The sequence below is a fragment of the Equus quagga genome, chromosome 6 (genome assembly GCF_021613505.1).
Source record: "Equus quagga isolate Etosha38 chromosome 6, UCLA_HA_Equagga_1.0, whole genome shotgun sequence".
NCBI classification, from domain to species: domain Eukaryota; kingdom Metazoa; phylum Chordata; class Mammalia; order Perissodactyla; family Equidae; genus Equus; species Equus quagga.
Window position 1 is genome coordinate 74,942,759 of NC_060272.1, and position 25,052 is coordinate 74,967,810.

Genomic DNA, 25,052 nt, shown 5'->3' on the forward strand with positions numbered 1-25,052 from the left:
AAAGCAGAGTGACAGAGGCGGAGCCTGGGCCTCTGATGAATCGTCAGAGCAGAGGTGCACGCCCAGCCCGAACTGCATGTGTGGGAGAAACAGACTCATCTCTTATGAAGCCATTTAGTTTTCATGTCAACTTAACCCACTTCCCGCTACAGCATTTAAGGACGGAGCACAGAGGCTTATTTCCTTCTGCCTGGGCTGCCATCCGTGCAGCAAGGTGTGCAGAGGCTAGAGCGCCGGCCTTGGGTTCAGGCAGACTCGGCTTGAATGTGGGCTCGGCCATTTGCTGTCAGTGAGGGCCCCCGTGTCAAAGGACCACAACCAGCTGGCTTCAACAACAGAAGCGTCTCATCTCCCGGTTCTGGAGGCTAGAAGTGTGAGACCGAGGCAGGGCCACGCTCCCTCTGAAGGGTCGAGGCAAGGATCGGCTCCAGGCCTCTCTCCAGCTTCTGGGAGTTCCTTGGCCAGTGGGCACATCACCCCAGTCCTTGCCTTCATCGTCACATGGCATTCTCCCCGCGTCTCTTCACATCGTCTTCCCTCTGTGCATATCTGCCTCTGTCCAGATTGCCCCTCTTCACAAGGATAGTAGTTGTACTGGGTTAGGGCCCATCCTAAGGATGTGATTTAACTCAGTTACCTCTGTAAAGACCCTATTTCCAAATGAGGTCACATTCTGAGGTACTATGGATTAACATATCTTCCCTGGAGGAACACAATTCAGCCCATCACACTAACTTTCTTTACTAACAGAATTTGACTATTTACTCAATGTCTTAGAACCTCAGCTTCCCAGTGTCAGATTTACATTAATTCGTAGGGGTTAGTATTTAAGGTGTCCCCAGGATGAGCCTTGGGCCTGGCCTTCACCATTGTCACCCTACACTTGAAGGTAGGCACCCTTCCCATCATCCAAGCGTCATGAAATGTGTGTGGTGGCCTTTGCCAATTTACTGGCTATTTGGCCTCAGCGCCCCCTTCCAGCATCTGGGGTGAGCCTCTGTCTTGTAGGTCTGGGGGAGAGGCAGGGCTCCCCCAGATGCTGCAAATGCCAGGATCTTACTTCCTCCCCCTTCCTGGTAGCTATGCAGCCCCAACTGTGCTTCCACAGCTCTCCCAGGGATTCTGTGAATTACTCAACAGCCGTTTAATAAAACTCTTTTTCCCTATTCAGCCAGAGGCTTTCTAGTGCTTGCAAGGGATAGCCTTGACAGACACACCATGCAATATTTAAGGCCAAAATGGCTGCTTGGGAGAATGGTAGCACCTTCCAGAGGACCCGTGAGGGTGCATATAGTAGGACAATTGGGTGGGAAGCAATCTAGTTTACTGACTTTCAGATCAGAAAGACGTGGATTTAAATCACAACTGTGACACTTACTAGCTAAGAGACCATAAGAAAGTTAGTTAACATCCCTGAGTCTCATTTTTCTCATCTGTCAAGTGGTGATGATGATAATAAGCTACTTAACAGAATTGTTGGGAGGATTAAAGGAGAGTGCACCTCAAACTCTTACTGTATGTGATGGTAAATTTTATGTGTCAACGTGACTGGGTCATAGGGTATCCAGATACTTGGTCAAATGTTATTCAGCGTGTGACTATGAGGGTGTTTCTGCATGAGATTAACATTTGAATCAGTAAACTGAGTAAAGTAGATTCCCCTCCCTAATGTGGGTGGGCATCACCCAATCAGTTGAAGGCCTGAATAGAACAGAAAGGCTGACCATCCTCTAGTAAGAGGGAATTTCCTCCAGCCTGACTGCCTTGAGCTGGGACTTCAGTCTTTTCCTGCCTTTGGAGTCAAACAGAAACATGGGCTCTTCTTGGGTCTTGAGCCTGCCAGCTTTCAGACTGGAAATATACCACTGCTATCGGAGCTCTCCAATTTCCCCACTGCCATCTTGGGAGTTCTCAGCCTCCATGTACACGTGAGTCAATTTCTCATAATACATCTCTTTATATACATATATATATATATATATCCTGTTGGTTCTATTTCTCTGGAGAACTCTAATACACTGCAATACATGGAACAATGGTGCATATTCAATAGTTATAGTAGCTAATTATTGTTGCTCTTAGCTTTATTATTATGCTAAAAAAGATGTGACGGGCACCCAGTCCCCAGAGAGGGCCCCTCAAACATTTCAGCAGCATCCGCATATTTTCCCCATTTGGGGAAATTCACTGGTCTTTCGTTTTAAACCCTAAACCTGTTCCCACTCTTGCCCCTCGCAGTACAGCCACGTGACCACACACACACACCCACACACGCCCACGCGACCATGCAGTTCCTGGAGATGTTCTGGACCAGACTGAGTTGCGGTGGGGAAATTCACGCGCATTGTGAATTTCTGCTTCCGGCATCTTCCCCACCCTGTACTAAACCATTCACTCCCATAGCCCCCCTCCCCCGCTTCAGCCATTCCCCCGCCTCCTCTGCGAAATGCTAACCTCCTGCCTCCAGGAGAAAAGAAAAACGCCTGAATCCCTGGGGGCTGTTGTCGAGGCTGCATCTCGGGGCACCGTCAGAGAGGAGGCTGAGGAGAGGACGCGGCCAGTGGGAGGGTGTCCCGGGGCGCGCTGACTTAGATAATGCGCGCCCCATCTCCGCCCACTGCCCCCCCGCGGCCCCCCCATGATGGCTTTCGAAGCCATGACTCAGGGGGAGACCTCGTCGCACGGAAGGACGCGGCTCTGGCAGGTGGTGCTGAGGAGACCTGCAGGAAGCTTGGCGAGGTCAGCCCGGCCCGCACCCAGCCTCCCGGGCCACCGCGCCAGGCCACACGCGGGGGCTCCCAGCCCTCCCTGGGGGCGCTCCCGCCTTCTCCCCTGCAGTCCACCTTGCCCCCGGGCAAACGGGAAGCGTGGGGTGAGCCCGGACTGCCATCTTGCTCGCCAGCTCCAAATAGGAGACATCCGGCCTCTACCACTCAGGGAACTCCTCACATCACAGATTCGTCCCCCAAGTCTCAAAGACATGGCAACGGGATGCCCGAGAGCCCCCGAAAGAGGGCTGCGCGCACCAGGCCTGGCCGGGGAAACAGCCCCGAACCGAGGGGACTCTTTTCCCTCCCTGGAGCCAGACTTCCTAGTTTGCTGGCTTATGTGACTTCAGGCCGCTGCTGACCTCTCTGAGCCTGACTGACTTCACCTGAAAGATGGGAGTGACGATAGCTACTGAGAAAGCTAAGGTGCCCAGCACACGGTTAGGGGTCCGTCACTGCAGGTCTTATCACTGAGGGAGCAACTGCTCCCTGCCAACCTTCTCCTCCCAGCCGGGAGATGGGAAAGCGCACAGCTTTCAAAGCAACCACGGTACATTTTAAAGGACACGAGCAAGCTCAAGAAGCACTTTTTTCCCCCTGAAACAGCTTCATGATGTACCAACGTACCTTTTATAAACAGTAAGATAACTACAACTCACTGAGCACCTTCGATGTGTCAGGCTCTGGCAGAGATGCTGCCTCGGGGCTGGTACCATCCCCACTTCTCAAATTGCCCCCTGACCACGGGCACACCTCCATCAGCAGCGAGGGGGGATTTGAACCTGCTCTCGCAGGAAGCCGCGCCGGCTGCCTCCACAGTGCCGGTTAGGAACTGTCTGCTCATCCTGAAACATCCCTGTTTTTCCACATTTATAAATCCATGACCCCATTTCCAGGCAAGATCTGTTTATACAAGTAAGCCTTGCCTTGAACAACATTCTTCTAATTTAAACAGAGAATGTCAGTAAGAAATGCAGTAAATAGTTGACAATTTTGACTCATGGATCCTCAGCTGACCATCATAATGCTCGGAGAAAGTCATGCTTTACAGCGTGTGAGAGGCATCATGTCTTAGTAAGGGTGTGTTCACACTCTGGAGGGGGGGGGTTGCCTCTGCTCCCCGCTCTGCTCTGAGGCCTGACTCTCCACTGATTTTGCCAACACCCTCAGATTTGGGCCACAGTCTTATTTCACCTTTCACCCCGCAGAGTTCCACCCTCAAGGCTGGCCCCAGAACTCCCACTGGACTGAGTCCCTGAAAGAGGAACGCGGTATCGTTCATAACATTTAGCACAGGGCTTTGCATAAAGCAGGTTCTCAGTAAGTCCAATTAGAAGTCACGCAAATCACTGTGGTGGTCTTTATAAAGAGAGGAGGAAAATCGAAAGCAGCAATACCGATTTTGTTCAGGTAGCCCTGCTCTGGAGAATGTTCATTTCCAATTAAAGAGAAAGGCATCTCTGACAGTGTGGCAGAGGGAACCCAGGATACAGATACACACAGTGCACCCAGCGGGTACACACACGTAATACCAGATGCTCCTCAGCTTCTCTAATGGTTCAGCTTGGCAAATATTTTTGAGGATCCTGCTTTGTCCTGGACACCCTGACGGGCCGTGAAGCTGATGATGAATGAGGACCTGTCCTTCTCTAATGCAGCTGGTTTTCTACTGGGGCAGAAGGACACAAGGGCATGCAGACGTGAGGGCTGATGACATTTTATCTCTGATATGCAAATTTCTACTCTGTATGCTGAAAACTGCTCTGTTATTGCAAAGGGGCCATCACTTACATCAGTTAATTTTTCCTAGAGCCCTAATGAACTTAATGGTGTTTGGAAAATAATGGGTTTTTCTTTTTCCTGTATCACATCTTTCTTATTGAGTGTCAAAGTAGCTCGAAAGTAATTTTAACAGTCTCAAATGTTCCACCTTTTGGAGACAGATCAAATGGTAAGAATAAATAATCACACAAAATATCTTTGCATCGTAAGTTTGAATTGGTAATTTTGCATAATGAGAAGTTGAAAATACAACATATACAAGGGAAAAATAGCTATCTGAGCCTCAAGTTCACCACCAAAACGTCATCTCATCTTTCCTACTTGCTCTTTTGTTCACTGCCGCCTTCCACAGCTATTTATTTTAATCCATTTCTCCAAACAGATATTAATAAACTTTAGAACTTCCGTGTGCTCTTCACCTCAACACAAGCAAAACAAATTTATTTTCTTCTGTTATAATTGATTTATTTTTCCATCATTCAAGTTTGCTTTTCATGACTCACATGTGAAGTACAGAATGTTTGCAGGATGTACGATTTAGCCATTTGGATTTCATCCATTTCTCGGGACCACACTGACAGATACATTAGTGAAATCGTTCTGCAGTTTTAGAGCAGAATTAGGACTGAGCTTCACCACAAGGAGGATGAGCTGTGGCAGCGGAGACCTGGGGATTTCAAAGACTGAGTGAGGAGGACCAGGCAGGCTATAGTTCCCCCTCCGTCCTGAGGGAGGAAGGAATCCTCACAGTGATAGACCCCTCGGAGGTAATGCAAGACCATCAGATAAAAATGTGTAGACACTGTCCTCTCCACACCCACCCGAGTTTTCAATGTGCTGCCCAATGGTTTAGGAGTTCTGCCCCCACCAGCAATATAATGACAAAGGGCTCTGCCCTCCACATTCCTGAGGGAGAGCGAGGTTGGCTCAGAGCTCGGCTTCCTCTCTAAGGGCCTCCCTGGCGCCCAGTCAAGCCCGAGTCCTCAGATCCTCTTCCCTACACACAAACCCAGCGGCTTCCTGCCCTGACCCCTCCTGATAACTCCATGCTCCCCTCTTCCATCTCCAGGGCTACCGTCCCGGGAGACTTCCAGATCTTGCCCAAGTACTGACCCCCAAGAGACCCCACTGCCATCTGCAGGAGGCCCGGGAAAGAGAGACAACAAGCACTGAGGTCCCTTGGAGACCAGAGGGCCGGGTGCGGTGCTGGGCCTACTCTGGGACCAGAAAATAAAGGAAACTATGTGGCCCGAGAGGTCAGTTACTCGTGATCCTGAAGACAGGAAAAGTACTGTGTGGAGCACTTTCTGCTGGCCCTCCAGCCTCCCTGAGCCCCTGGGGGCAGCTATTCCCTTCAGAACTGCCCTGGGACTCATCTTTTGACCCCTCAGGTCCACAGTGTGCTCTCCCGGGGAGAGCTCAAGGGTATTCCTGTCCTCAGTGGAACGTGATCACAGGCTCCTTGGGACATCTCTTGTATAGTTCTTTAGCTGTTGCATTATAATTTAACTTTTTCCCATGGGTGTTTGAGGTCAGCTCCTTGTAGGCAATCGGGGCAGGCTGTGGCCATGGCAATGACTGGCAGGATTGATTATTCTCGTGTCCATACCCACAATGGTAAGAGCACGGTAGGAAGCAGGACGGATGACCATAGAAGGAACCCCTTTTGTTCTGAGAGTATGCAAACAAGCAAGGAGAATTAGGCACCTTTTGCCTAATTTTGCCTAATTTTGCCTAATTTTGCCTAAAAGATAATGGAATTCAAAATAGTATTTTTCCTTATTTGGGCACTCCATTAGACATGAATTCTCTAATTCTTAGTCCTTCATGCCATTTTGCATAAGTAGATGCCCCTCAACTATAAGGGAAGAGTGGTATCACCATCACAGGTCTGGACAGAGGTGTCTTTAGAAGGAAGAGTAATGAATGGTCTGCAATGGCCAGAAGCTGCATAGGTGTCACTTCCTCTCTGTCACTGCTGATAAAGAACCTTTACTCAGAACATCTCCTGTCTTTGTTCTGCATGAGTGACAAGTTGTTTCATTGTAATCTTTTATTATTGTCCTTTGGCACCAAAATATAATACACTCATTTCTTCATCAAATATTTACTGAAAACCTACCACTCTGTGTGCAAGCACTGGCTAGAAGCTCGGAATACAAGGTCATAAAATGTAGTTACCGCTCTCAAGCCACTCCTTCCAATGGGGGTGACAAATAGCTACATGACATGCTTGGGTTATAACACAAATGCTACTAGTGGACTAGGGGAAGACTCAGAGAAGGCACCCCAGGAGCTGAATGTAGCATGTGACTTGGGTCTTGGAAGATGAGTTAACAATCCTTTGGGGGAGAAGAGGAAAATTTAAGGTAGAGGGAATAGCTCGTGCCAAGGCAGGGAGGCACGAGACAGCCCCGTGTATACTGAGAAAGGCAGAGCATTCTGTTAGAATGGACTGTCAGCTGTGCGTGTGTTCGTGCACACGGGCACACATCAATGTGTGTTTTGGCAGAAGGGGATGATGAGGCTGGAGAGATAGTGAATAATCTTGATGCCATGCCTCATTTATATTTCATCCAGTAAATAAGAGGAAACCAGCTGAGTTTTTTCAATCATGGAAATAAAATGACTAGGGTTGGTTTAGTAAGGTCGTTCTGGTGTGAAGAAAGAATCAGAGGGGTGTCATTCCAGAAGCCAAGAAGCCAGTCTTGCCTAGACTCTTGCCTGTCAGTCTTGGCAAGCGCTGTGAAGCCCTGAATTAAGGCAGAGTGACGCTTTAAAGAAAAACAGGAGGATTGACAGATCAGGGGCCCTATTGGATGGGAGGGTCAGCGAGACGAGAGGGAAGGAGAATTTTTAGGCAACCCCTGCAGGCTGGAGTGCACTTACAGGCATAAGGAATTCTGGGAAAAGGTTTTCTGCTTTTCTAATAAGGGTGGAGAGGATAAACTTCCATTTGCACCAATAAATAATGTTATTCGTGTTTGTAATGTTTTAGCATCAGCGTGCGATGAATCACTTCCCTTGAAAATCAAACGGTGCCGAATTCACGCCCGCAGCAAAGCACCCTGATTGAAGCCTTTCTGCAGTTATTCAAATCCCCGTCCTCCACATTCTTTCCTTTCTCCCACGACAGATTCCCTCCACACCAACCCCTCCCCTCTCGCAAGTCACCAATCAGGGTTCAGACTGAGGGCAAGAGCAGAGTCGTTCTGGGCTCTGGTGCAAGTATGATTTCTATAAAAAGACATTTAAAAACAAGAGGCAATGTTGCCATTTTGCCTTTAATGGAAAAGTGGCCACAGTTACAGTAAAAAAAAAAAAAAATTCTTTTATTTAAAAAACCCCCAAAACTCCATCCCACTTCTAGGCAATCACTGTTCGAATTTTCTGAAATACACATACACTTGAAAACCAAGTTTGTATAAAAATAAACTCTGAATTTGTGATTAAAAAGGGAGACTCCAGTGTGTCCAGCTGCACAAATGCACAATAAAAAGGAGCCGAGTCTGTCCGCGGGGGCTACTCCAGCGCGGAGGGCGCTTTGCCTTTGGACGACAGAGCCTGCTTGAAGCGCCTCTTCAGGTCCTGCATGTTGGGAGAGCGCGGCCGGGGGATTATGGAGGCTCTCCTCCTCTCCCCGCTGAGGCTGTGCAGCTTACTCACTTCTTTGCAGAGATGCTGAAACACAACACAGACATCTTCATAGTTTTCACTGGTGGAAATTTCAAGGAACAGGCTGCCCAGCTCGTTGGCTAGTTGAATGCCGTCGTGCGTTTGCACCTGCCGGGCGTGCAGCAGGTCCCCCTTGTTGCCCACGATAATGACAGGGGCCTTAGAGTCAGGGTGGACCTTCCGGATGTGCTGGTAAAGGGGGCGGATGGCCTGGTAGCTGTCGTGGTCTGTGATGGAGTAGACCAGCAGAAAGCCTTCTGCCCACTGCACGCACTTGGACAGGGAATCGACTAGCTGGGTGAGGTTGTCTTGGACCTGAGAAAGAGCAAATGAGTCCGGATCAAGGAAGCCCTCTGCGGGAGACGACCCAAAACGACATCAAAGTAACATTTTTTGAAAAAGAAATCACTAAATATAGTTTTCAGATCCTACCCAGCTTCTGCAGAAGGAGGCTTTTGATACCGAAAGAGCAAATCCTCAGGCAGGCTCCCTGCCTGGGCTACTTTATTAGCTGTTACCAATGCATTATTTTTAAACCCTGTGCTTGACAGGTAGTCTGCGGTAAACCGTGGCTGACTGAAGAATGACTTCAATGACAACTTTCAAATCAGAATGGCACAATTTTTAGGGAACTAACTCAGAATCAACAAAATTTTGAAAATAAGCCAAGATAAATATCTATTCCCAAACCCATAAAACTATTTTTAGCACGTCCTTCTTGAGAATGTTACAGAAACAAATTCCTTCTTTCTGTTCTTCCACGAGATCTTTCCTCCCCAGAAGGGAGAGCAATTAGTGACCTGTTAATCAAGTTACATTCCTGACTGCTTGCCAAGGGGTTATCTGATTCCAATTCCTGACTTGAGGGAACAGCTAGAAACAGAAGAGCTTGTTAACCGGTCCATGGCTGAGCTCTGAAACAAGCGGTGAGACCCGTCTAAGTGGTGACACCCCCCAGTAGGGCTGCAAAGGGAAATTAAGCGTCTCTCCCCCTTTGTGAGGTGGTGGACAAAAAGGAGGAAGCTGCCTCCAACTATCGACCCTCCGTGCCCCCCCATCAGGGTTTCCAACACCCCAAAGACTGGCCCCACCTGGGGACAGCCCACTCCCACATCTGAATGCACAGCAGGTGCGTCCGACACCGTGCTCGCGCTGCGGAGCCCGCTGGGTGTCTGGATGCGGGTAGGCTCTCTGCTCCTGGCAGTCCTTACCTGGATGCCCCCGGGAGTGTCCTGGATCTGCAAGGACAGCTGGTCTCCCTCTACACAGACAAGCCGTGAGTACAACTTGCCTGGAGAATGAAGGAGAGTTTGCTTTTATATTCTCAGACTCTCATCTGGAAAAAGAAAACCCGAGCATGCAGCCACAAAGGCAGGGGGCACGAAATCATTCTAACCTGTATTGGGTTCATAATCTCCAATGAATCTCTTGGTCAGGAAGCGCACAATCATTGCTGAAAAGGAAACAGGGAAATCAACTGAAGGGCTAGGACAAGACGGTCAAGCCGGGACGCTCCCGAGGAAATGGCGGGAGTGATGGGCCGCAGAACCGCTGGTACTGCCCGCATCCGGAGGCTCTGCAAAACCAAGGGCGCGGCCGTCGTGGCCTCCGCGGGGTTTGTGGCCGGTACGACTGTTGTACCCTACCTGCCGCACCAGCCCCCATTCTCGAACAGGTGCCCCCAGTTGTCCCGGCCGCGCCCGGGGAGCGGCCTCCCCGCGAGGGCCCTAGGCACTCACCGCTCTTGCCCACGCGGCCGGCGCCCAGCACGGCCAGTCTGATGTCCTTGGGCAGGAGGTAGTCGGAGGAGGACTCCGGGATCGGCGCGAGCAGAAAGTGCCCGGACATGGTGGGCGGCCGCATGGAGCGCGCGCCGGCCCAGCGCGTCCCGCCGCAGAGAGCGCGAGCCTCCGGGGCCGAGAGCGGCCGCGGGCAGAGACGCGGGACCACCGGTGCGCGGAGTCCGCGGGGCCGGCACCGCAGTCAAGGCCCGCGCTTTTAAAGGGCTCGGCGCGGCGGCCGCCGCCGGCTCCTCCTCTTCCCCGCCCCTTCCCGCAGCGGCGAGGCGTGGGCGGGCGCGGGAGAGCCGAGGGGACAAGTCACCGCCGGCGTGCGCACCGCCTTGCCGCTTGACGCGCTCTGCCGGGGAACCTGCGCGGCTCCGGCCCCTCGGCCCCGGAAAAACGGGCAGAGCTCTGGTGGCCCCCTCCACCCCGCAGGGGCAAGCCTGGGTCACTGGACCAGTGGGTGAAGCTGAGATCAGACTTTTGAGCTGAGGGACGAAAGAAAGAGGAAAAAGCGCAATCAGTCGAATGTTTCTGCAACAATGGGAGGGATAAATTCCTGTCGAATGTTGCCCTTTTTATTTTTAAAATGTGCTGAGGTGATGTTAACAGGGAGAAAGGGAGGGAGGGGGAAGAGCCCTGAACTAGTATCAGTGCAGTATGCACGACTGCAGTGCCCTGACCTTGCTCCGGTGTGTGAAGGCCCCTTGGGGGCAGTAATTGTTAGCATTTCGGCCTCCAAACTCAGCCCCTCGCTGCTGCGCTGGTTGAATTGACTCATCAGTGAGCACTCCAGAAGCACTTCATCTGCCGGGAGCTCTGGCTCTGGACTAATTCTCCATCATTAATCCAGTCCTGGGCACGTGAGTCATGCATTTGCTTCATTCTTCAAGCACTTACCTCTAGGTGTAAAATGGAGTTTAGGGTAGGCGTGGGAGAGAGGAAGGAAGTGGACACACAAGAGAAATATGGCTTGGTCGTGAGATTGGGGAACCCAGAGTGGCAAGGCAGAAGCCTTGGGATTTTATCCTTGCAGCTTAGACAACCATCCCGCTTCTGGCCTCCTGTGCTCCAGCCTCACAAGTCCAATCACCTACTAGACAGCCCCACCCTTACGCACCCCTTTGTCTATCCTGGTTGTATCAGCTTTGCTGCATGACAAACTGCACAAAACAATGGCCTAAAACAACAATCCCTCACAGCTGCTCACAAGTCTATAGGTCAGTGGGGTGATTATCCTCATCTAGAGCAAGCTCAGCTGATCCTCTTGGCTGAGCTCTTTCATGCATCTGCAGAGAGCGGGGTGGGGGTGGGGGAGGAGAGCTGGGGCTCTAGAATGGCATCTTCTGGCAGCTGGCTGGCAGTCAGCTGTGATGGGGGAGGGGCAGTGACTGAGTCACATGTCTGTCACCCAGCAGGCTGGTCAAGACTTGTTCTCATGGTGGCTGAGCAGGGTTCCAAGAGTGAGTAGAAGTGGCAAAGTCCTCTTGAGACCTAGGCTCTGAGGTGGAACCCATCACCTCTGCTGCATTCTGCAGGCCAAAGCGAGTCACAATGGCAGTCCAAATTCAGGGGTGGGGAAATACACTCACTCCTTGCTGGAAGGAGCTGAAAAGTCACATTTCAAAGGACTGTGATGCAGAGAGGGGTAGAGAATGCGATCCATTTTTGCAATCAATCCAACTAATGAATTGTCTCCATCTACCCAGTAGCCCAAGCCGGCGACCTGTGAGTCACCCTTGTCTCCTTTCACTCTCACTTCCACACTGATTAATCACCAAGTTCCATCACTTCCGCTGCCTACATTTCTCAGCATCTCCTCCTCTCCGTCCCTACTGCTCTCTTGTCAATGGAGGAATTCTGAATAACCCTGAAGTAGACTAGGAAGAGATGGTGACTAGTTTACTTGGTCCTCCCTTGGGGAAGCTTTCTCTGATCACTGCTGCCATTCCCCACCCCTATCTCCCAGTTACTCACTCTCTGGGCACCCTTGGCAGCACTGATCTCAACTGTCATTACTTTCTGGTGGACCATCTACTTCGCGTCTGTCTCCAGGAGGGCAGGTCTTTAGTACTTGTGTCTTTAGTACTCAGCACATAGTGAGGCCTGGGACTTAGAAGGTTCTTAGTAAGTGTTCACTGACCGACTTTCTGAATGAATAAATGAATGGTGTCTTCACTGTGTGAACTGGAAGACAGAAGTCATATGTGTAACCATTACCCCAAAACGTTGGTCTCAGGAGAAAGTGTTCCAGGAAACGTCCTGAGACGAACTGCCCTATTTCAGCTGTACCAACTGCTGGCTGGTCATAGGCAATTCCCTTCCGTTAAACCTGTTTCACTGCAGACTTCAAGCAGGGCGCCTCCTTCCACGACAGGGGAAAAGGCACCACAAAGACAGTATTTATAGGACCACTTTGAAACTGTTAGGTTCCAGGGGTCTTTGAGCTCAGCGATAGGGGTCTGGGTTGTTGTCTCTCAGATTTTCTTGGCCTCTCCTTCTTGGACACAAAATGGCTCCTGCTTCACCAAACATCAAATCCTCACCCAAGGAGAAGGGTGGGAGGGACTCCCTTTGTCTCTTTTTATTAGGAAATGAAATAATTCTCAGAAGAACCCAGTAGACTCTCTCTTACATCTCAATGGCCAGAACGAAGCTGGGAAAGAGTTTATCCAAATATCTAGCAAAGAAGAGTGGGATTGCCATGACTAGCTTGGAACAGTCATACTTCCTCCCCAGGGGCTAGACACATTGGTACCGCAAGAAACAGAAGAGGGGATCACTGTTGAGTAGTAGTCAATGGGATCTTCCATAAACACTCTTCACTTTACTGCGGTGTTAAAATGCAGAACTTTCAAGGGAAAAAAAGAGCCCTTTCTTGGCTGAATCTTCTCTCATTCCCTCTCTTACATGCCCTGTCAGGATTAAAATCATTTTAGTTCAAGGTCACTGCCTGGTGATAATGATGTTCCATTTTGCATTTACATTGCACCTTTGCTCAGAGAGCTCAAAATGTTACTTCATTCTCCCTGCAAAATCCTTTGCTTTTGCAAATACAGATAATCTATGACCTCTTAATGCACACGTTACTGAACTGTAGAATTATAAATAGCCTCGCTTAAATTGTTGCTGCTTGTGTTCTATTCATTTTGGAATTCTTTGTCTAGAGTTATGTAAAATTGTGCTGCAACCAATACGACACAGCCCTGCTGAAGTGGTTCTAAAAACATAATAGAAATGCGTAGGCGCAGATATGGATACACAAATCTGTGGGTGTTTAGAATGAGTGTGAAGGGCAGAATTTGGTAATATGCAAACAATTATCAGGCTTGGGAAGTTGTTAACCCTTTACTAGTCAAATAAGCTTGATTTATACCCTTCAGGCAAAACTTTGCCAAGTGTCCTCCCCTAGTTCAAGAATGTCCAGCATCCATCCCCCAATATCAACTACCTGAATATCCTAAATCCTTGAATATTGAGTTTACTGGAGATTCAAGAGACTCTCCTTTAGGTACTTTCCCCAGAATAGGAATTATGCGTCTGTGCACTACCAGCTCCCTACTTTAATTCAACAGTCAAAATTATTGAAAATCTACTCTCTGTATGGCTGTTCACTGCTGGTACAGAACACACAAAAAAGCTTTTTATCATCAAACATTTATTGAGAGGACAACAAAGTATAAGACACTCCTGCCTGCCTTCACAGATGTCGCCATCGTGAAGTTAACTAAATTATCATTCATAAATTACTGTTTTCAAAAAAATTATCAAATATTATCTTAATTCTTCCTTAATCTATATCCTGTGAAATGGGTAAAATATCTTCTAAGTTGAGGCTGAGACAAGTTTAGTAACTTATCCAAAGGCACAGAGCCATTTGGTAGCATACACCCCAAACACTCCGATTTCAAGTCTTGGCACTTTCCATCATTGTGGAGAGCAGGACTGAGAACACCCTGGTCATGTAAACAGAATGACAAAGCAGGCTGGAGGGTGAACTCCAATATAGCTGCAACAGGAATTCAATCTGAACAGGGGATTGGGGGTGGTAAATCAGAGAAAGCTGCAGGGAGAAATGAAATGACCTGGTCACTGAGCATGAGTAACATTTGCTAGTTGGAAACACAGGGGTCAGGGGATGGCAAATGGAGGGAACAGCATGAGCAAAATCATGAAGGTCGAAGTATATGGCAAGTCTGGAGCACTGAGAGTAGTGTAAAAGATTAGAAGGATGTGGTGGATGACCCAAGAGGTTGAGGACCAGGCTGTGGGTGGCAACAAATGCCATGCTATGGAATTTTTCTGGGGGTTACGGAACGTCTTTGAACTGTTCTTGAGGAGGGTAGCCCCTACTATATGTAATAGTGTCAGTGCTAGGAGCATACAAACAGGATATGGTCTCTGCTCTCAAAGATCTTCCAACTGTTTACTTATTCATCTCCCATGAGCAATTGATCCGAACCTCTTCTTTCTCATGAGCAAAAAATCCAATTGACTTGAGCTAAGCCATCGTGTCTTTATGGAAATGGTAAGGGGAGTAGCCCACTGCATTTCTTTTCCAATCCAAATGATTTCCATAAATCCTAATCTTGCTAGGAAAGTATGTGTGAGAGCATTTTCTCTGTGCTTTTTCCATTTGGGGCTCTGTGAAATGGCCTGTCTGTTGCTCCTCACCACCTAACTTCTGCTGTTCGAAAAGAATCACAATACAGAACCCCAGGCTGCTGATTCACTCCTCTGTTCACATTTGCCACCTCAGCAATATGCTGCCTCACTGTTATTATTCATAACCAAGCAACTGTCTAAAAGACATTGTGAAGGTTTTTTGCATGAATATCAATTTTTTTCCCTTTAAGTGGGACTAGGATGGAGTATGCTATAAACACTCATACTGCATAAAAATCAAATTGTTTTAAACTATTTGTGTTCAAAAAAGAACAAATCTACTTCATTTATGTTTTACCAATTTTTATCGCTAAATTTTAGCAACTGTTTATATTTTAGCATTTTTTCCATGCTAGTACAGAGAAAATGCCAATCTACGCTAGTGGGAATATAGAAAAATTTTGAAACCAAGCTTTTTGCCACAAGATTAAAAGGAAAACTTCAAAAAGAGTGTGATGTATTTTATTCAACCCTTGGGACTGGGTTCAACTGAACAAAAATGGAGGGCCTTGAAAGATACCTGGCCAGATCAGAAGAGATAGAATTAACAGTTCAAGGAGCCATGCAGCCTCACTGACAGTCATGGCTCTTATTAAGAACGGGGCGGGGGGAAGTTTTAGTTAGAATAATTCTTGATTTTCAACAAGTGTTAGAAAAGGGAATTTTATATAGTAACGGGTTAATTTATAAACTCACAATCTGCAATGGTTACTCATTATTTAAAAGGTCTCGCATTTCAGGGTAGGCACATAATTCTACATTACTCAAAGCTCAGGGATTTCAATTTAATTCATCTCTCCACTAATAAAGCCTCCCGAACTAATCTGTACAATATTTGCAGGATATCCAGACAGAGCTGCCCAAGAGGGAGTTAGAAATACAGCGCTAGAGCTTCAGAGAAAGTGAGCTCTGAAATTTGAGTCTCAAGTGTATTAGAGATGGCTAAAGACATAGATCAGTGCTTCTAAAACTCGAACATGCATCTCCATCACCCAGAGAGCTTGTTAACACAGTGCTGGGTCCCACCCCCAGAATTACTGATTCAGTAGGTCTGGAGTAGGTGTGCGTTTTTAACAAGTTCCCAAATGTTGATGCTGCTAGCAGGGGAACCATACTTTGAGAACCACTCGCCAGAATGAATCACCCAGGAAGAATTCTAGAAAATGAAGAGTGACAGATGTGGAACATCAAGGAGCCAGAATAAGAAGGTAGGAGGGAGTCAGATAGGTACAAGAACCTGGGTGAAGTATGATGGCAGAAGCCTCTGGAAGAGAAAAAACTCATTGGCTCTACCAAATATTAAGGAGACAAAATCAAACTGGAAAAAAGTCTAAATTTAATTATCAAGTGTTTGGCAACCTTTGAGAATAGTTTCATCACCGGTGGAGGAGGAAGCCAGATTTGCAGCGAGAGACTATGGAATTAAGCTACGAAAAGGATGAGGAAGGCACAGGAAAAGCTGCTTGTTTAATGTGCTGGTTTTCACGTCTGCAGGCTGAAGTCAAGGAAGCACTAAGTGGAAAGGGTCAAGGATACAAGGAACCAGGAATAATCAGTGAAACAAGAGCCTGATTAACACCAACTCTCTCCCTTCTGCTGTCCTTTTACACTCCTTGATGCCTCATTTTTGCCTTGTTTAATATGGGGCTTCGGGTCTCACTGCTCCTCCTAGGTTGTAACCTCCTTCACGGAGTTTGTCTCCCGTTCCCCAGGACAGTGGGTAGAACAGGTAACAGGAAATATCCTCTAACTTAAGAGTATCTACAGATACAAGTTGATAAAAACTCAGACCCCTCCAACAAAACAAAACATATATTGGTTAGCCCTAAGTACTATAAAGAGAAAAAGGGGTAGAGGAGGGAGACTGCTTATTTTTACAGAATGTTACGGGAAGATAGTCTTAGTAAAACCGGAGATACTGAATAAACAAAGGGGACAAACGATGGGGATCTCCCGTTGTGTTCCAGACAGAATAAATATCAAGTACAAAAGCTCTGAAAAAGCAAGTGTGTACTGGGCATACTGGAGGCACAGCAAGCAGGCTAGTGTAACTGAACCTGACTTTGGGGCTGAAAGTGGTACAAGAAGAGGTCAGAAAAGCAGACACAGGCCAGATGATGCAGGGCTTTGAATATGAGTATAAAGGCACTTCAGTATTTGGAGGTCAGAAAGACAGTAAGATCCTGCAAAGACTGCAGAGGTAAAAGGAAACCAGGAAAGTTTCCAGAAGCTAACTGAAGCCAAACTCAATAATAAAGAAATGCAACATCTTCTCCCACCAAATTAGCAAAGACTAAATTATAATAATCAGTGCTGATGAGAGTGCTGAGACAAGCATTTTCACTCACAAGTACAAACCGGTAGACTCCTTCAGGAATCCGGAAATCAGATTTTTAACCCAGTGCTGTACACGTTGAGAAAACCTCTCTAAAGATTAACCCAAAATACCGAGAAAGCTTTATGCATATTCATAGTACCACTATTGATAGTGTTTTGGAAAATTGCTGCACTACACATCCGATGGAAGTGTTTCCATTTTCTGATTATCTGCTCTAAGGATCACTCTCCTAAGCCAGTTCTGTTTGCAGCCCTTCCTTTTCTCAATGTTCAGCTTCATCTTCTGAACTAAGGTATCTTACACCCTCATTCCCTTTTTGAAGTCACAATTGTACTTCATCTGGTCATGGTTAAATATGGAATTATAGACCTCAAGTGCAAAAGGGACCTCAAGGAATCATTTGGTTCAGTGCATATCTGCATGTAGATGATACCCTCATTTTACAGAGGCAGCAACAGAAAGTGAAGTTAACACACCTTACTAGAGAAGCAACAAAGAAAGGTCTGAGGTCTCTTCATCTTTCCAGATCACCTGGGGGATTTAATATTCTCAATCTCTCATGAGCAAAATGGTTATTAGCCCTCAAAATTCAGAGGAACACTATAGTTTTGTAAAGTCCATAAGAAACTAAGATTGAACATAAAGTAGAATAAAGATATTAAAAAGCAGTGTTTTTTCTAATTCAAAGAGCATTTGTTGAAAGCTTACTTATGTGCCACCAGGAGGGCAAGGTTTAATAAGACAGTCCCTAACTTTAGGTCCGGTGGGGGTTGGGGATGGACACGTTTGTTTTTTTTTTTTTAAAAGATTGCCACCTGAGCTAACATCTGCTGCCAATCTTTTTTTCCCCTTCTCCTCCCCAAAGCCCCCCAAGTACACAGTTGTATATTCTAGTTGAGTGCCTCCGGCTGTGTTATGTTGGACGTCACCTCAGCATGGCCTAATGAGCGGTGCCATGTCTAATGAGCGGTGCCATGTCTGCGCCCAGGATCCGAACCCGTGAAACCTTGGGCCACCAAAGCAGAACGCATGAACTTAACTGCTCGGCCACGGGGCCGGCCCCTGAAGTTTTCAATAATTACAAATACTGTAAGAGAAGCAAACACACCTGTCATGGGAACAAAGAAACAAGGGATTTTATTTCATCAACCCAAACCAGAAGTAATCTCTCTCCTCTCTGATTCCAAGCACTTTCATTCCTCTCCTTAAAACACTTGATCAGGGAAGGTTCACCTATCACACTCAAAGAAGCAGGAATTGACCAAATGAACAAAGTGTAGGAATTTCAGGGAAAGGCAAGTGCATGTGCAAAGGAACTGGGCAAGAAAGAGCAGTTCCAATGAAGGAACTTTCCCTAATAGCTAAAGCATCAGATAGAAAAACAGTAACAGGAAATGAGAGGAAAAAAATTTAGTAGGAACCACACTACAAAGGGTCACATATACCCTGAAAAACTAATTAGGAGTGATAGACTAGCTGGATTTCCAATATTCCTGCCAGTCGTGGGGAACACTGCAAAGTTAGCAAGATTATGAAATAAAAACTAGCAGTTACTGAGTGCTCACCATGTGACACCTTGCTGTGTTTTACGTGGATTCTCATCACATCTTCACAATCACCCTTTAAGTGGGGGCACCTCCATTACCCTTTTCACAGATTAAGAGGACTGAGTGACACACACGTAAAGCAATTTCTAACAAAGGAACAGGACCAGCAAACGTGAAACCTTGAATCTGTTCTAGTATATAAGGGAGAAATGAAAGCATGACTAAAGGGGCAGAGATGGAAATAAGAAACGACCGAAAGACATTCAGGAAATAGAATTTTAAAATATGCAAAGTGAGGGACACGGTTAAGAGTTGAAAATGATTTCAACTGGGTGCATACTGGTGCCATAAACCAACATTCCAGAATAGGAATGTCCACTCATGCAATGTTTTCCTTGTTGCTTCTGTGGTGGTGATACATAATAAATTCTGACCAATATCACATTTAAGCACGACTCTACCACTAGATGTGGATCTTTAAGGGCAGTTAATAACTATCATTTATTGAGTTATGTTAGGCATTCGCTGAGATTCAAAACCAGGTTTGCTGGATTCCAAGGCAGACCTCTAACCATCACACTTCTCTAAAGAAAACTGAAGCCACTAACAACTGGGTTTTTACCCATTCACATTAAAGCATTTACTCAAGTTACAAAAACAGGTTCTTGTCCTCAAGTCTAGTTAGTGAGGGAATAATGTTATGAGAAGTCAAGGTTTCCATTTCAAATAAACTGATAATACTGCTACAGGTATCACAGAATACTGAAGGCAGCTAGGATAGGATGTAATGAATTCTCTTGGATATGGTGAATTTGAGATGTTTGCCAGATGCAAGTAAAAAATATCCAGGAAGCAAGAGAATAACCTAAATGTGCTCCAACAATGCTAAGTAGCTTTAAAATGCACCTATTAATACAAGACAATACGGCACTAGTGATCAAGATCTGATTATGGAGGCAGACTGCCTGGGTGTGCATCTTTGCCTAACACTTTGCACCTGTACCCTTGGCCAAGTTAACTGCGCCTCGGTTTCTTATGTAAAATGGGCAGAACAGTACTTATTCCAAGTTTTTTATGAGTAAATTATGTAAAGTACTTAGAATGCCACACATTAACTGCTATATAAATGTTTACTCTTGATTGAAATAAAGATGATATTCTAGTTTCAAATTATCCCAAACACTATTGTTTTCTGAGACCTGTTCCATGAGAAGGTGAAGCAACTCAGAACTGGTGTGTAACTCACAAAGGACAAAGTGTTTTAAACAATCTATTTTTAAGCAGTAGGCCTCAAAGGCAAGTTCCAGATCCTTAAAACACAGCTGTTTATGATATAATCATGAGTAATCAAGTTTCCCTGAGCTTAACTGTAATACAACAGATAACCTTTCATTTATTTAAAAATTTTTTTCATAGGAATTTAGAGAGACTAGTTTCAAATTATTATATTTTATAAATAATATTTGACAGTTTCCTAACCAACTGAGTATATTCTTTGCTGCACAGTAAATTACCTCACATCTTTCATCAAGGGAAAAAACCCTAAATTTGAATAGTAAAGACATCATCCAATGATTTAGGGGACAATTTTTAAGATTGCTTTAAATATTTCTTTAGGGGAAGGGACACCACACTTACACTCAATTAAAAGAAACATTTTTTACAGCGCAGAGGTCTTTTATTTTCTTTCACCTATCATGCCATGAATTCATAGGGAATGGGTTCCAGCAGCTCAGGCTCCTTTCCATTGGTTCTCACAAAGTGTGCTTCTCTGGGTGGAGCAGGCTATTAAAAAAAAAAAAAAAAGGCAAGGGAATCATTATGTAAAGTACTGTAACTCAATTCCCAAGCATTCTCAGAACCAATGAAATAACCAATATACTCAACTCTAACTTCATTAACTTTCATATAATAGTATCGCTGAGGAACAGTTTTAAAGTTCCTAAGATCAATACGAAGAAACCTTCTGTCAAGCACTCACCTGGCGCTTCAGTTGAACCCAAGTACCCTTCTCTTTGGCTTCCTTCTTTTTCTGATCATTTTCCTTCACACGTTTCAGGAAGCTATCCCGGCTCTTAGAGTGCTTAATATGCTCAATACGTACATTAATTCTTTTGGCAAGAATCTTACCCCTGGAGAGAGCAGAAACTCATAAATGCTTCATCAAAAATATAACTGAAATTCAGAAAACTTTTCTAGCAGTTTCATTTATTAAATAAGCCATGAACCTTTTTTTCTGTTGAGGAAGATTGGCCCAGAGCTAACATCTGGGCCAATCTTCCTCTATTTTGTATGTGGGTCACCACCACAGCACTGCTGCCAATTAGTGTATAGGTCCGCACCTGGGAACAGAACCCGGGCCCTCCAAGCAGAGCGAGCCGAACTTAACCACTAGGCCATGGGACTGGCCCCTCAACCTTTTACCCGTAGAGAGACTAAGTCAACAAGGTGAGGGCTACATTAGAATCATTTATTAATCTTACTGGAGGAGGCCTTGAGGCAAACACCCCCACTTTTAAGCCCTCTCTTCTGATGAGGTGACAGACCCTGAAATACTAAATAATTTAACTAAAACTAGATTGCTAATAAATTTAAATTTATTAAACTTCTTACACTGAAAACAACAACTGCTTAATACTAACTCTCATAAGATTTTCCAGTAAGTCTCTTTCAATTTGTTTCCTCTGACAGGATACAAGACAAACACTCAGTTTGCTTGAGTTTTAAAAGGATCTTTTCCTTTCCCCCACCTGAATGACCAATAAAGACATAAGTCCAATTGGCAAAGTGAAAAGGGGGTATGAGGAAATACTAATCACCACAAAAAACTGCCATTACTCACTTTACTTGTTTGTTTACAACAATGCCAACAGCATGCTGGGTAACATTGTAGACTCTTCCAGTTTTGCCATGGTAACATTTGTGGGGCATTCCTTTTTGAACAGTGCCCATTCCCTGTGAAGAAAGGAGATAAATGTTATGCCGGAAATTTCCCACTTTTTAAACCCTGATTTTTATTAAAGTAACTAAGATATTCTAAGATTTTTTTTTTCTTTTAAATGGCAACTCGAGCTTTCAGAGCCGGTGAAATGTGTTTTTCACGTTGCTTCAAGCAATCAAAAAGGCAATCATCATTAAGCTCTAGAGTGTCAATACATTTACACATTAGTCACAAAAGAACACAGCTTTCACTATTATTTTAACAGTAATCTCCAACAATAATTACATTTTGCACTAAGGTATTCCTTTTCACCTCAACTCCTATGATTTTTCCCCCTAGCTGTTAAATAATGACAAAAATTTTAGACTTAAGAATAGCACTTAAAACTCTGGTTTCTCAGTTAAAATTAAATTAGCCATTCTATACTCTTATGAGCTCTTATTCAGGCAATAGATTTTTCCCCATTTAGGAGAACAGAAAGGAGCCAGCAGATGCAATATAGACAAGTAATTAAATCTCACTATTAGATTAAATCCAAACTTCTAGGTTCCAATGTTATTCTGTAGGTTATTTCTCCAATTTTATAATTTACCTTGATGTCTACAATATCACCTTTCTTGTAGATTCGCATGTATGTGGCCAAAGGAACAACTCCTGTCCAAAAAAAATCAGTATAGTCAGTATCAAGATTAAAGTCTACAGTGAAATACATAGCCTCACTAACACACGCCACCTTTGACAGTTATATTTTACAATCTTGCTAGTTGACAATCTAAGAACTACTATATAAAATTCATGCTTTGTATTTATTACAAAATAAGTTAGATACATATTGGTTAATTAATGCCATTTATTGAGAACACATTATATGAACCGTAAGACATATGTATTAATAATACACAAATGTATGCCATGCTTGCTCTCAAGGAGGATAAATCTACTCACCATGTTTTCTAAACGGCCTAGAGAACATATAGCGGGTGCCCCTCCTCTTTCCTTTTGTGTTGGTCATTTTGGCGAATTACTGAAACCAGAATGTATTAAACAGTCAAATACAACTGCAAAATTGGTATCTGCCCCTTTAACCAAAAACCCTGTAATTTCAAATTCTTACATTTCAGCAGCAACGTCAAAATTAATTAGCGGATAATCTAAAAAGGTGGCTCACCGATCATTATTTCTTATAAAGGATAAAAACCCCATCATTTTAGCAAGATCTTTGCCAAAACTACCCAAGTTTCTGTAACATTAAAATTCTTAAGTAGCAGAAGCAGATTTTAAAATCCAAACCAGTACTTTCCCTACTAGAATATAAAAACACAACAGGCCTTCCACCGCATTATCTGTATCCCATTAAAAGGGCAATGGCATTACTAACTAGAAGATAATTTGTTGGAAAACACGACAAAACTCAGCCTTGCATTTTTACAGAGTGGATTAAACCCCTTATCAACCTAATTTTTCCGGCATTATTTCCCCCATACAGCATCTATTAACTGTCAAAAATCCACTACTAGACAGATTGTTTGTTTACTAGGAAATGTAAAGGAAATAAACAGACTTTATAATCACTGACCTAATTTTCACATAGGTTCTGCCCTTTACTTGCTGGACACTTACATTTAAATCCTGATCCTTATCTGTAAAATGGAGTTAATACTTTTACAATTAACTGAGGTAATGTCTACAAGCACTAACCAATTCCTAGCACAGGTAAAGTGCTTAACAGCAAATGGTAGCTAATTTATCAGTATCGATGAATTCACCTATAGGTATTCAGAATTGGATCTTTTATCGTTTTGCAAAACGTTTCAACTGCTTCAGGTCATTCAAGAGCAGAACTACCACGGCTTGCAATTACTCCTACCACAAGGCAAAATATACCAGTCAGGCTTAACTTTTTGAGTATTCTAACATGAATCGTCATCAATTTATTAACACTCCTTAATCTTAAAGAAAAGCGACTCCAGTGTACGTTTTTCATAAAACTCATCTGCCAAGGAGACACACTGTTTCACCTAACCTATGAAAGCCAAAGCATTGTTACTGAGGCCGCATCCTTTACTTTTAAAACGGGCAAGTAAGCATCTACTAAGTGCCACGCACCCTGTTCTAATCCTCAAAATCTCTACGTTTTATATTAAGTTCATATAAACTTGTGTTAGGTTCACACACAAGAAGAGACGCTCTGCTGGCCCAAGTCACTTTATGGAGCCACAAAGTGGCAAAATCAGTAAGGGAAGTCATTTCCGACTCCAGAGCCCATGCTCCTGGCACCAGACCCTTAATCTCCCGATTAAGAAATCCACTTTACATCAATACCAAAAGCTCATAAAGTTCAATGCGCTTTGTAAAACAACACTGAAGTGGGAAATAATGATGCTTTAGGTTCTGTAACTACCAAAAATGGGCCCCATTATGGGGTGCAAACTGCAGTTTGCTCGACTCCCGTAGCTGGCTATTATCTACAAACTAAACAAAAAGATACACTAAAGATTAAGTGATTATCCAATACTTTTCTCCTAAACTTCCAAACCACACACATAGCTGTTGGGGAACCCCTCCACACAACACATGCCGCCCTCGCGTTACCAGCACCGGGGCAAAACCTAAAAGTACTTCCCCGCGTCCAAGTGCCACGCGGGGCCAAAACATAAACGATCTTAGTCACTTCACGCATTACCCATGAGCGGTGCGGGGCTCCTCCGGGGCCACCCACCCCGTCCTCGGGCCACGAGCCCGGCTTTCACACACACCCAGGCCTCCCGAAGGGGAGCACCGCCGCCTAGTTTTCCGCCCGTTCCTACCACCCCGAAGTTCCCACCCTACAGCGTTACTAGTCTACGTTTCAGATGAGGGGCACCAATGCCACACTGGAAGCAGCTGGAAAGGCACCAGGCCACGCGGCCCCACAGAACCTGTCCAAGAGAGCCCGGGATACGGAAGGTGAAGCCGTGGGGACACAAGGAAGATCAATTCTCTCCCGAGTGACCCGTATGACCTCACCCCAGCGACTCGGTCTCGTTTTTCTCAAGCCTGTCCCCCCGCAGAGCCGCGACATCGCAGCTGGTCCTCAGCCCCCTGCCCGGCGCCCCCGCTCCGGGTCTAAATGGACGGAGCTCCATCATCCAGGCCAGTGAGCCTCAAACAGGCTAGACAGTTTCTCCAGCGCCCCAGTGCACGTCCGCCGCGCCCCCCGGGTTGGGACTTGAGTCCGTGGAACGTGGGGCGCCGGGAGCCACGCGCAGGCCCTACCTGGAAGATGGCGGCGCCGGCCGAAAGGAAGGAGGCGGGGCCGTGGCGCGCGCCTTACAAGGGCCTGAGGGCTGCCCGCCGCACTGCCTGAAAGAAATGCCAGCCGAAAGAGACTCTTCTGGGGAAAAGTGTCGTCCCTAAGAACCAGGAGAGCCTGTGAGGATATTTTCCTTTCTTGCGAAAAAGAGACACTCGACCGACACAAGCTGATACTTGGATCTTGCCAGACAGCCCAGAAAAGGGCCTTCAAGGGCGTCAAACAGACGCTGACGCCCCAGCGTGCCCACGTCCGCCCCT

General features: G+C 45.7%; 3 protein-coding genes and 2 non-coding genes across 5 annotated transcripts; 1 reads left to right on the forward strand and 4 right to left on the reverse strand.

Moving 5' to 3' along the window:
• The first annotated feature begins 2,595 nt into the window (after positions 1-2,595).
• Positions 2,596-3,129, forward strand: LOC124240744 (leucine-rich repeat extensin-like protein 5). The gene has a single exon (XM_046663870.1). It carries the CDS (start codon positions 2,596-2,598, stop codon positions 3,127-3,129), a length of 534 nt encoding a protein of 177 aa, XP_046519826.1.
• A 4,671-nt stretch (positions 3,130-7,800) lies between these two features.
• RASL11A (RAS like family 11 member A) lies at positions 7,801-10,351 on the reverse strand. The gene is made up of 4 exons (XM_046664596.1): positions 9,965-10,351; positions 9,622-9,678; positions 9,437-9,516; positions 7,801-8,540 (listed from the first exon to the last, which is right to left on the reverse strand). Exons 1-4 carry the CDS (start codon positions 10,086-10,088, stop codon positions 8,073-8,075), a joined length of 729 nt encoding a protein of 242 aa, XP_046520552.1. The 5' UTR covers positions 10,089-10,351; the 3' UTR covers positions 7,801-8,072.
• A 9,864-nt stretch (positions 10,352-20,215) lies between these two features.
• On the reverse strand, positions 20,216-24,840 carry RPL21 (ribosomal protein L21). Its single transcript, XM_046664907.1, has 6 exons — positions 24,756-24,840; positions 22,446-22,524; positions 22,093-22,154; positions 21,402-21,514; positions 20,541-20,691; positions 20,216-20,344 (listed from the first exon to the last, which is right to left on the reverse strand). The coding sequence occupies exons 2-6, from the start codon at positions 22,510-22,512 to the stop codon at positions 20,255-20,257; spliced, it is 483 nt and encodes a 160-aa protein (XP_046520863.1). The 5' UTR covers positions 22,513-22,524; positions 24,756-24,840; the 3' UTR covers positions 20,216-20,254.
• Positions 21,233-21,360, reverse strand: LOC124241438 (small nucleolar RNA SNORA27). The gene has a single exon (XR_006889216.1). It is a non-coding gene; the product is annotated as a small nucleolar RNA SNORA27 (small nucleolar RNA).
• Positions 21,630-21,700, reverse strand: LOC124241432 (small nucleolar RNA SNORD102). Its single transcript, XR_006889210.1, has one exon. It is a non-coding gene; the product is annotated as a small nucleolar RNA SNORD102 (small nucleolar RNA).
• Positions 24,841-25,052: the final 212 nt, after the last annotated feature.

Coding starts and splice junctions, on each gene's coding strand:
- LOC124240744 (XM_046663870.1), top strand. CDS start 2,596: ATGCGCGCCCCATCTCCGCCCACTGCCCCCCCGCGGCCCCCCCATGAT.
- RASL11A (XM_046664596.1), bottom strand. CDS start 10,088: ATGCGGCCGCCCACCATGTCCGGGCACTTTCTGCTCGCGCCGATCCCG. Junction 9,517..9,621: donor AGATTATGAACCCAATACAG/GTTAGAATGATT, acceptor TTCATTCTCCAG/GCAAGTTGTACTCACGGCTT. Junction 8,541..9,436: donor ACACTCCCGGGGGCATCCAG/GTAAGGACTGCC, acceptor GCTCTTTCTCAG/GTCCAAGACAACCTCACCCA.
- RPL21 (XM_046664907.1), bottom strand. CDS start 22,512: ATGACCAACACAAAAGGAAAGAGGAGGGGCACCCGCTATATGTTCTCT. Junction 22,155..22,445: donor TAGGCCGTTTAGAAAACATG/GTGAGTAGATTT, acceptor TTTTTTGGACAG/GAGTTGTTCCTTTGGCCACA. Junction 20,345..20,540: donor GGGTTCAACTGAAGCGCCAG/GTGAGTGCTTGA, acceptor TTTTTTTAATAG/CCTGCTCCACCCAGAGAAGC.